An 11,989-nucleotide genomic window follows, 5' to 3' on the forward strand; every position below is an offset into this window, starting at 1 on the left:
AAAGAAGTCTGAATGCCAAAGAATTGGTGCTTTTGAATCGTAGTGATAGGGAAGACTCTTGAGAGTCCCTTGGACTGTAAGGAGATCACTCCTAAAGGAAATCAGTCTTGAATATTCATTGAAAAGACTGTCGCTGAAGCTCCAATACATTGGCCACGTGATGCAAAGAGCCAACTCATTGGAAAAGACCCTGATGTTGAGAAAGATTGAGGGCGGGAGGAGAAGGGGGCATCAGAGGGTGAGATGGTTAAAGAGCATCACCTACTTAGTGGGCATGAATTTGAGCAAACTCCAGGAGATGGTGGAGGACAGAGGAGCCTGGTGTACTGCAGTCCATTGGGTCACAAAGTAGGGCACAACTTGGCAAATGAACAACAGCAATAAGATTCATTGCTAAGTTTTTCTTCTGCAGACTAATAATCATAATCTGAGATGTTTCTACTCTGAGACTGTATGGAGTTTTTTTCCTGTCTGACTGATAGCATTCTCTCGTAATTCTACCGTCTCAAAAAAAAAAAAAAAATCTTGTATAATGTTTCTCATAGCATATTCTAAGGAGTGACTAGTCTCCAAGATGTTCTGGTTAGTCAGAATTCAGAAAGGGAGTATATTGTATCTCTTCTCGGATTCACTAAAGGGAAAGTCTGTGTCTGTGTGAGACCGAAAGTTGAGAGCTGTTCATAGCCATCCGGAGGAGGTGCGATCAGTGTTGGATGGAGCCTTAGGGAGTAGCCCAGGGCTCCTGTACACAGCTGCATGGCCACGGGTCAGGTGCCACGTTTCTGAAGAACTCCTGTACTTGATTTTGTTCTCTTTCCACCCAACTACCTTGGTTTTAGAGACGGGAGAGATTTATGAAGCCCTGTTTTCAAGGCTAATAAGTCTCCATAGAAGGTTTAAGATAAGGAGATAGAAGTGGGAAATGGTGAAGCGAGACATTGTGACCCCATGAATCGCAGCACGCCAGGCCTCCCTGTCCATCACCAGCTCCCGGAGTTTACTCAAACTCAAGTCCATCGAGTCGGTGATGCCATCCAGCCATCTCATCCTGTGCCGTCCCCTTCTCCTCCTGCCCCCAATCCCTCCCAGCATCAGGGTCTTTTCCAATGAGTCAACTCTTCGCATGAGAGGGCCAAAGTATTGGAGTTTCACCTTCAGCATCAGTCCTTCCAATGAACACCCAGAACAGATCTCCTTTAGATCTGTTGAAAGAATCCAATGACATAATAGAAAGTCTTAGAGATTCTTAACCTGAATCTCTGAAACCGAAGCTGCTGAAATTGTAGAGAAACATACCATTTATGATGTTAAGTTCTTTGGCCAGTGTCACACAGCTAGGAAGTGGTGAAGCCATTGTAGGTGTCTTTGTGTCTGACTTTTATCTGTTTATTGACCTGGTCTGCCTTCTACTTACATCCTGTATTTCTTTGCCTTTCACTTCTTTTGTGACTACCATCACCACCCTCTGTAGAGTCAAACATCAGTCATTCCTCTGTTTTCTCTAAATCCTCTGTAGACCATCTTCAATTTCCCATATCTACTTTTTTGGGTCAAAATCTATGAAAAGTCAGAGAATGCTGTTATTTAGGCATACTAAAACTAGCAATGGCAATGTATAAAACCAATATTGTTTCACAGGGGAAAATTACTAGATCCTGAAAAATAGACGGGTAATTTTGAGACTTCCCCAGTAGCCAGTGGCTGAGACACTGTGATCCCAATGCAGGAGGCCTGGGTTCAATCCCTGGTCAAGGAACTAGACCCTACATGTTGCAACTAAAGATCCCGCATGCCAGAACTAAGACCAGTCATAGCCAAGTAAATAAATTGAAAAATAAATAATTGTAACAGTTTAAAAAAAAAGAAATGGGCAATCTATATAACTTAGTTGTATAATTGACATATTGTATAATAGATACATTTTTGTGTAATAGACACATTGAAACACTGATGGACAAGTGTTCTTTGGATCTGAATCTACATCCTAGCTAGCCAGGTGGTTGAAATTATGGGATTAAAGGTTAGGAAATTATCCTCAAAGGAAAGACTTATGTAGTGATGTCAAGTGTCTATTTCCATCCTAGGCCCAAACCTGCGCCAATAACTGCTGAAATACAGGAAAAGATTTCGCGTTTGCCAAAATTCTGGGATTGGAGAAATGTTCATGGTATCAATTTTGTTACTCCTGTTCGAAACCAAGGTAAAAAATGTCTGATTTTTTTTTTCTTTTTTGTTAATTCATTCTGAAATATTTATTGAACATTTACTGTGTACCAGGCTGTCACATTCTGGGGATACAGAGATGAAATTGGTATGATCTACTTTAGTAAAGAAATAGAAAATCTATAGCTAATGAATACTCACTTCTTCTTTTTGTATCCTTGACAGACACTGGTAATACATAATCTCTCCAGCTGAGCCCAGCATTTCCTCGGTGTCCTTCTCAGTATGTGTTCCAGATAGCTAGTGAAATTCATTAGAGTGATATATAAGCCAAACTCATTTGCCCTCCGAGTCACAGAGACTTCTATAGAAACAAAGAGTTGTAGCTCAGATTAGCCTTTCTAGTCTTCCTTCTGCAGATGGTTTGCTGGAATCTTTCATTTTTTTAACTGAAATATAATTGACTTAGAATGTGTATTAGTTTCAGGTGTATAGCAAAGTGATTCAGTTTATATGTACTTTTTCAGATTATTTTCCATTATAGTTTAAGATATTGAATATGTGATATGAATAAGTGATATCATATGTTATTTGTAGACCCTGGTTCGATTCCTGGGCTGGGAAGATCCCCTGGAGAAGGGATAGGCTACCTGCTCAGTATTCTTGGGCTTCACTGGTGGCCCAGTCTGTAAAGAATGCCTGCAGTGTGGGAGACCTGGGTTTGATCCCTGGTGTGGGAAGATTCCCTGGAGCAGGGCATGACAACCCACTCTAGTATTCATGCCTGGAGAATCCCCATGAAAGAGGAGCCTGGATGGCTGATTTACTTAGTATGATAATCTCTAGGTTCATCCATGTTGCTCCAAATTGCATTATTTCATTCTTTTCTATGGCTGAGTAATATTCCAGTGTGTGTGTGTGTGTGTGTGTGTGTGTGTGTGCACACACCATATCTTCTTTATTCTGGAATCCTTCTTTAAGTGTCCACCCACTCTCCCCCCACCCCTCCCCCACCATTAGTCTAATTATCAGTTCAGTCGCTCAGTCGTGTCTGACTCTTTACTGACCCCATGAACTGCAGCACGCCAGGCCTCCCTGTCCATCACCAACTCCCGGAGTTGACTCAAACTCATGCCCATCAAGTCGGTGATGCCATCCAACCATCTCTTCCTTTGTCGTCCCCTTCTCCTCCTGCCCCCAATCCCTCCCAGCATCAGGGTCTTTTCCAATGAGTCAACTCTTCGCATCAGGTGGCCAAAGTATTGGAGTTTCAGCTTCGGTTATCAGTCCTTTCAATGAACACCCAGGACTGATCTCCTTTAGGATGGACTGGTTGGATCTCCTTGCAGTCTAATTTTGTAGGAGCCCAGAAAACAAATCCTTAATATTTTTTTTGCTGATGAAGTAGATTTTTTGAATTGTGTAAGAATCTTTCAATTAACTTTACATCAGGATATGACATGTAATGGTAAGTATTAACTCAGCTTCCTGGTGGAATGTTTACCAGCATTATCACTATAGTTGCATTTTGTCAGTTGTTTCTGAAAATTAGATAGAGTATGAGTAGATTTAATAACATTGCCTATAATAGCACTTGAGAGCAAATTATCTTATCCTAAATTTTAGCCAACAGTGATTGGAGAATCATTTATACAATGCTCAGGTTTATTACTTCTAAGCTCATTTGGAAGACAATTGTAGTACACAGGACTGATTTGTTACTGTAAAGTGGGTGTAGTATTTGCTGTCTGGAAACATTCTGATTGGTGTCTCCTGAAAGGATTAAAAATTAATAGCACCCAAAGATAAATTTTCCTTCCCCTTTCCTAAAAATTCAGTAATCAGCCTCTCCCCGTTCTCAGTATTCCCCACCACCCCTTCAGTTCATCCCCACTGCATTGTTGGAGAGTGTTCTGAATGTATGGGGCTTTGGGCAAGTCTTGCAGCGGCTGGGTTCCTGTCCTTTATCTGACCCTGGAGATAAAGAGACGTCTCAGCTCTGTATTTTCTTTGTGCCAGTTATTCTTGGGTTGGCTCCAGAGAAAGTGTGGGTCCTGAAATCCATCCTTAGCTTTCCTGGGAACAGCTTCTTTGAAAAGCAGGGATTGGAAATGAGAGAAATTTAAAGGTAATTGAGAAATGAATGGAAAATAAGTTAAAAAGATTTGATGTTAAGAGAGGATTAAAATTTATTCTATCATCAAATAGGTTTCCTGTCCTTACTGGAGAGGATTAAGTAGATACTACATGTTGACTGTTGAGGGCTTAGCAGATACAATTGTCTCCACTGTGTTGTATTTATAGAGTATCTAACATGTCAGGAAGTTTTGTTTAAAGGCTGAGGATATGAAGACTAATATGACACAATCCTTTGTCCTAGAGACTACAGCTTAGCAAGACTTACAAACAAAACATTAAGATACAATATAACTGCTTTAAGTAGGGTGTTTAAAAAATTCATTAAGAGAAGGGTGTAAGAAAAATTTAGTTCAGCTCACTTCCCAAAAAGGTTTGATTGACTAGTGATGAGATAATAATTCGAAGGAAATCAGACTTTCTAACCCCAGATTCTTTGACAGTATCTCTCTTGTAGCTCAGTAAAAGCTGTTGTTGTCTGTAATATTCCATATTCTTTGAGTGTTATAAATATGGTTTGTATAGACATGGACAATTTAAAAGCAGAGGGCTTTGAGTGATTCATTGCTTTTTAAATTGATCCCTCATCTGTGGTATTTTGTCAGGTATGTGAGAAAATAATGTACTCAGTGGTTCCTCTTTTGACTTCTTTGTGGTGTTCTGTACTTTAGGTTATGAAAAAAAAAATTTTCTCTTCCTACTAACCGGGCTACTTGGAAGTTTCCACTAACTTAAATACACCAGTGTCCTATAGAATTCAAAATTACCCGCAGTTCAGGGAATTCACAACTTTTCTCTACTCAGAGAGCAAATTAAGAGTAATGAGAAAAACAAAAAAAACAAAAAAAGTCCTGGGTGGGGGGATAAACGTTTACCCTGAACTTGTTAGGGTAAGTTTAAGCACCAGCCTCATAGCTCAGGCTTACTTTGCGTGTGAGAGGGAGGAGAGCTCAGAAATTGGAAGAGATGCCTTTCCTTGTTCATCTCCCAGTTGCGCTGTCTTTATTATTGTGTCATCAAGAGAGAAGGGGAGTGTCTTTCAGGTCACATTAATTAGGAAATGCAGAGTGGTTTCCTGACTTTAAAAATCGAGTTCATTTTAGTCTTGTTCTAACTACTGTTTATACTAAAGCTGGAAGGCAGGGGCCTTAAACTGATCCACCCCATTCCTTTTACACCCAAGATGAAAAGAAGTGTCAGAAAGGTCATGTGAGTCACCCAGCCACAGAGCTGAGTGATGGGGTGAGCAGGAAGGGCAAATAGGAATCCTGATTCCTTCTGACCGGTTCGGCGTGCTCGCCGCTGCCAGAGGGTGAAGGCTGAGTGCCATTGAGCCGTGTGGCAATCACAGTAGCTATTTGAGAGTGTGGAAATTTGATTTTACTGCAGAACTCTGCCTGGGCCAGCTCCCCTCCTCACTCCTTTCTTTCTGTTGTTGTTGTTTAGTTGCCAAGTCCTGTCCGACTCTTATGACCCCATGTACTATAGCCTGCCAGGCTCCTCTGTCCATGGGATTTCCCAGGCAAGAATACTGGAGTGGGTTGCCATTTCCTCCTCCAGGGGGTCTTCCCAGCCCAAGAGTTGAACTCTTATCTCCTGCATTGGTGAGCTGAGTCTTAACCACTGATCCACCAGGAAAGCCCTCCCATTCTTTGTTGTCCTATAATCTTCTTAAGAGAAAACGGTCCTTTTGGAAGCTAGACTCTGGCCTTGATTTTTGAAGACATGTTAATTACTTCGGCAGCTGACCTTCTGGGAACATCAGAGGCTTGAGGAAGGTTATTTCCTTCCCTCCTCCTTGTAATTTCTCTGGTAATAGCACATTCTGAGTCCTGGAATGGTCATGTGGCCTGTCCCTCCCATGATGCTGGATGGGCTGATAATGAAGGTTAAATACTTAAAACCAAAAGAGTTATTTCTGCATCTCCCATGGGCCAAGACTGCTAAATGGCCAAATTGGCATTGTTTCTAGACTCTCTTGTGATTTACTGATGTCTCATGAAAGGAACATTGGCTTTGCCATTTATTGTCACTCATCTAGTTCTCTGACATTATGTCATGTGAAAGAGGAATCCTAGGGTAGTGTTGTTTAGATGGCTTCCAAAACAAAATGGACAAGTTAATTTTGGTCTACCTAGTAATTGGAAGATGGGGAAAGGAAATTTGAGAATTCTTTAAAGTAGATATGGATCTGTAATGGAAGAAAACGGCATTCCTGTGTTAGCAGGCAGCTAGGTGCTGGCATCTGCCATCCTTTAGTTGGGTGACTTTGGCCAGGTCATTGCCTCTTTCTGAGTCTCAGTGTATGCACTGTCAAGTGAGTAGATTGTACACTAGATGAATTCCAAGGCCCCCTTCCAAACGTTTCTCTTCTAATTGTCACAACTTAGGTGATGCCTCAGTAGCAAAAGCAGTATGGATCAATCTAAGATGTTTATGGGGAGAATTTTGGGAACCCTCAGAAATGGTACCAGTTAAAGGGTGACAAGGCACTAACAGACTCAAAGGAAATATTGACTGTTTCCATTGAAATAACTTTCTTTCCTGGCTATAAATACATGTCTGCTTGTTCATAATTTGACTTCTTTCTACAGAGATGCACTGAGTTCCTTCATTGCATCAAGGTGAAGAAGACAGATTTCCTGTAAACACTCAAGGAAATTCCTAGTTTAGTTTGAGGAAAACAGTATTAAGTAATTCAAGTAGAGTTTAGAATGTTCCTGGTGGCTCAGATGGTAATGAATCCGCCTGCAATGCGGGAGACCTGGGTTCAATCCCTGGGTTGGGAAGCTCCCCCGGAGAATGGAATGGTTACCCCCTCCAGTATTCTTGCCTGGGGAAATCCATGGACAGAGGAGCCTGGTGGGCGTGGGCTACAGTCCACAGGGCCACAAAGAGTCAGACACAACTGAGCGACTAACACTCTGACTTTCTTTCATAGCACGCTGGAGACTGAGCATAGACTATCCTGGCTTTCCTTTGTTCTCAGGGAAGGACATGAATGAACATTTACTTGGAGAAGAGAAAAACGATGCCCCTCATATTTTTAAAGTATAATGTTATGAATATTTTTCTGAGGAAGGTAGTCACTAAATTACTAAATTCAGATTTATTAAAGAGAACAAAGGCAGCATTCTCTTTATGTAGAATGAGTTTTGTTAGTTTTGGGGGGTTTTTAAAGTTACTAGTAAATTGAATAATATATCAACTTCATTTAATTTCCAATGTTTTGGGTGCAGAAGACCTTGGATGCAGGATACTTGGGTTCAATCCCTGGGTCGACTGAGTGACTAGCTTTCACTTTTGGGGGCTTTGGTACAAGTATATCTCCATGTAGAATTTACATCAGTGCAGAGGTAAAAGAGGCTCTGCTATACTAGATATTAAAATTATGTTCATGTCTTTCTGGAATTATAATAAGTGGAAATCTAGTTTTGTTACATACATGCTACATTTTATTCTGTGTATATATCTCTTCTACTCACATATTGAAGAAGCAGATAAAAAATATCTTTATATAAATTACCTCATAATACAGTATTTTTTCTTCTCTTGAAGTAGCAACTATATTCCTAGCATATACTTCTTAATAAATTTATTTTGTCTTTGCCAGAGCATTCAGGTATTAAATTAAGCTGTTTTCTTTTCTCTTCTCCCCTACTTCCATCCAACTACTTTTCAATTTATTTTCAATTTCACTACCTCCATCTGCTTTAATATCTTTACTTCCTTATTGAGTACCTTAAATACCATATTGGTCATTATATAATAATTACTCTTTTTATTATATTTTCACTGGTTGTATCCAGTTCTCTATAATAATACACTTATCCTTGTGCCATTCTTAGAGTTAATTCCACCCAACAAGTTCCTTTAGAAAATACCTCTCTGGAGATATTTAGAAGCTCAGTTCATACGTATTCCTCCCTAATGTTCTTTCAGCTTCATGGCTCAGAACATTACAGATGTGTCAGTACATCATTTCTTCATTATTAAGAATACTGTCGAGTACTTTGCAGAAGCTAGGAGGTTTTTTCCCTCCCAAAGCAGTCTCAAGGAAAGTCCCATGTAGTAATGTTTGCCTTTTGGTGAAAAAGCTGAAATCTTAATATTTGCCTGTAAGGTCAATAGCGTTTGTTGACTGAATCTCCTTTACTTTGCTAATCCTTATGAACAATAGCAGCAACACTCAATAAAGCTATATTAATATATGTCATCCACTCAGGTTTTCTTTGGCTTTTTTTTTTTTTCCTTTGGCTTTTCTTGAGGGCATCAAAGTCTCTTAGGTTATATGTCTTCCTTTTCCATCACCAGGGCCTTGTGGAAGCTGCTACTCATTTGCTTCTATGGGGATGATGGAAGCAAGAATCCGCATACTAACCAACAATACTCAGACCCCAATCTTGAGTCCTCAGGAGGTTGTGTCTTGCAGTCAGTATGCTCAAGGTAAGTGTTGTGTTTCAGGCACTGTTGAGCTGTGTGTAGTTTGCCATTGTTGGCAAAACCATAAGGATGGGGGACAGAGAGAGCGTAGTGTCTGCTCTCAGAAAACCTGGGTGCAAGTTCTGGCCCTGCCGCTTACTACTTACTGCTTGCTCATGGAATTCACTGTAGCATCCAGCACAGTGTCAGTAATTGCTATAATGCGAGTAAGGACGGGCTCTTTGAAGCCTCTTACATATGTTCCCCGGCAGTACTCAGAACCCTGAAGGAGCAGCTGTTTCGCTGCATGGAGACAAGGAACAGACGCGAAGCTGTTCTAGAGGATTTCGAAGACCTCCCAGCTTCTAACTGCGAGTTTCAGTTCCAAATAAGGCATCTCTCTGAAACCTAATTCTTACTGAAAGCGTATGAACACTGGTTTCTCTCTAGAAGGAGGTAAAAGTTTGTACATAGGCTTTCAGAACAGGGCATATCTAAGGATTCAGGGAGGAATCGTCTCGTTTTGAGGTTTGCTGCTGTCATCCCCAGATTTGGCTGCTTGAAAGTTTCTCAGTTCACCGGTGTAACTGCTGGTATATAGTTATTTGTCAGTGAGCCTTTTATTCTTCCTGAAATACTTATTAAACACCCATATTGTGACTTCTGGGCCCTGAAGACTCTGAAGTATCCAGAGAGTAACCTCATGAAGCTTACAGTGAAGTGAGGAAAATGGAAATTTAGTAAGTACAAGAACAATAGAGAGAAAGTACAGGGTTACGGATGTGTATGCGGGTACAGCTTGTGATGCTCTTCTCAGACGCAGTGTGTTTTTACGAATTGAAGGTTTGTGGTGACCTGCGCTGGGCCAGGCTGTCGGCGCTGTTTTCCCGGCAGCGTCTGCTCACTTCGTGTCTCTTTGTCACATTTTGGTAATTCTTGAAATACTTCCAACCCTCCCCCCAGCAAAACGATTATGACTCACTGAATGTGCTGGTGATGGTTAGTGGGTTTTGGTTTTTTGCAATAGAGCATTTTAAAATTATGGTGTGTGTATTGCTTCTTTTGGAAAATATGAACACTTAATAGACTACAGTAAACTGTAAATATAACTTTTAGATACCCTGGGAAAACAAAGCATTTGTGTGACTTTCTTCATTGTGGTATTTGCTTTAGTGTGGTGGTCTGGAACTGAACCTGCAGTGTCTCTGAGATATAGTAGGGCCAGGACTGGAGGGGAGGATATGGAGACCCGATTCAGACTTTTCTGCAGGAGATGGTCACAGAAGACTTCCTTGAGGAAGTGTCTGCCTATTTAATAATGACAGTAATCATAAGGTTTTATTGCTTCTATGGATTATATGACTTAATCCTACAAGGAAGGTGCTGTTGCTATCTATATTTTACAGGTAAGTAAACAGAGGTACAGAGAAATTAAATTTTCAACTCAGTATTGGATTCGAATCTACATAGGCTTCAGAGCCTCCCACTTAACCATGAAGCTACCTTCCACATCAGGGGCCAAATAAATGTCTGTCAGATAGATGGGGATGAGAGGATAGTTAGCTAGATGGCTGATGGGAGGGCGAATGGAGCAGTATTTAAGCAAAGAGCATCTTCCAGGGGTGACGTAGGAATAATCAGTGGGCTTCCTTGGTGGCTCAGTGATAACGAAGCCACCTGCCAATGCAGGGGACACGGGTTCTATCCCTGGGCCGGGAAGATCCCACGCGCCACAGGACAGCTAAGACCAGGGTCCACCCCTAGGGGAGTCCACAACCCGAGCGGCCGCTGCAGTGAGACGCCGGCTCACCGCAGCTGGAGGAGCCCCCGCTCGCCACGCTGCAGGAGGCCTGCAAGCCGTAACGAAGCCCCATCACAGCCACATAGCAAACAAAAAAGCATTAATGGGGTAGAAAACGGGTGAAATGGGACAGTTTCTCCCGTGGCCCTGTCTCACAGACGGTGGTAACCCCGTGTGCGCTTCCCCCGCAGGCTGTGAGGGCGGCTTCCCGTACCTCGTCGCAGGGAAGTATGCCCAGGACTTCGGGCTGGTGGAAGAGGACTGCTTCCCCTACACGGGCACGGATTCGCCCTGCAGCCTGAAAGAGGGCTGCTTCCGGTACTACTCTTCCGAGTACCACTACGTGGGCGGCTTCTACGGGGGCTGCAACGAAGCCCTGATGAAGCTTGAGCTGGTCCATCGGGGGCCCGTGGCCGTCGCCTTTGAGGTCTACAACGACTTCCTCCACTACCGCCAGGGCGTCTACCAGCACACGGGGCTGCGAGACCCTTTCAACCCCTTCGAGCTGACCAATCACGCCGTGCTGCTCGTGGGCTACGGCGCCGACGCGGCCTCCGGGCTGGATTACTGGATTGTGAAAAACAGCTGGGGCACTGCCTGGGGTGAGGACGGCTACTTCCGCATCCGCCGCGGAACCGACGAGTGTGCGATTGAAAGCATAGCGCTGGCGGCCACCCCGATCCCGAAACTGTAGGGTGTACCGCCCCGGGTTTCGTGCTGACCGCCGTCAGCCGGGAAGGGAAGATGCCTTGTTCACAGACCGGAGACGTTTACAGTATTGCTCCTGCAGTTTCAAAAGATGATAGACAGCTTCCTGTGAAGATTTGTGCCTTTACAATTAAAAGTGCCCTTGATTTTAATTTTAATATACTTTCCCATTGAACAGCAGTCTGCTCTTTCCTCAGTACTCTTTTCAATGAGGTTTTTATGGAGGATGGAGGATGGTGAATGATGAAGTAATGGATTTTGCTAATCATTTTGTGATTGAAACACATGCTGTATTTTTTAAAAATCTAAGTGAATGCACAGGCTTATTTTTAAATTGTATAAATCATGAGAAAATACGACAATGGTTATTAAATTTAAAAAAATTTTTAAACATTCAAGTGATGTGTATTATGGAATTTATGTGCTTAAGAGAAGTTTTACTCTTGACTCCTTCTGTTATATTTGTTTCATGTATGTAAATACTTGAAAAAACTCATTTTAGGGCATTTCAACTAAAAACAACAAAATTATGAAATTTACAATTAAAATCTAGTGAACTGTTCCTCGGTGGCTCAGTGGTAAAAAATCTACATGCAATGCAGGAGACTTAGGAGATACAGTTTCTATGCCTGGATCAGGAAGATCCCCTGGAGGAGGAAATGGCAACTCATTCCAGTATCACTGTCTGGGAAATGTCATGGACAGAGGAGCCTGGCGGGCTACAGTCCATGGGGTCACAAAGAGTTGTACATACCTTAG

General features: G+C 42.2%; 1 protein-coding gene across 1 annotated transcript in view; it reads left to right on the top strand.

The window, feature by feature from the left end:
* The window catches only part of CTSC (cathepsin C), a 40,590-nt gene extending 28,962 nt beyond the window's left edge, over window positions 1-11,628 (top strand). The window contains exons 5-7 of the mRNA XM_065936864.1: window positions 2,085-2,200; window positions 8,614-8,745; window positions 10,714-11,628. Coding sequence (XP_065792936.1) covers window positions 2,085-2,200; window positions 8,614-8,745; window positions 10,714-11,216 — 751 coding nt within the window. The 3' untranslated portion in view covers window positions 11,217-11,628. The remainder of the gene's footprint in view (window positions 1-2,084; window positions 2,201-8,613; window positions 8,746-10,713) is intronic.
* The last annotated feature ends 361 nt before the right edge of the window (window positions 11,629-11,989 follow it).

The sequence above is a fragment of the Muntiacus reevesi genome, chromosome 5, assembly GCF_963930625.1.
Source record: "Muntiacus reevesi chromosome 5, mMunRee1.1, whole genome shotgun sequence".
NCBI lineage: Eukaryota > Metazoa > Chordata > Mammalia > Artiodactyla > Cervidae > Muntiacus > Muntiacus reevesi.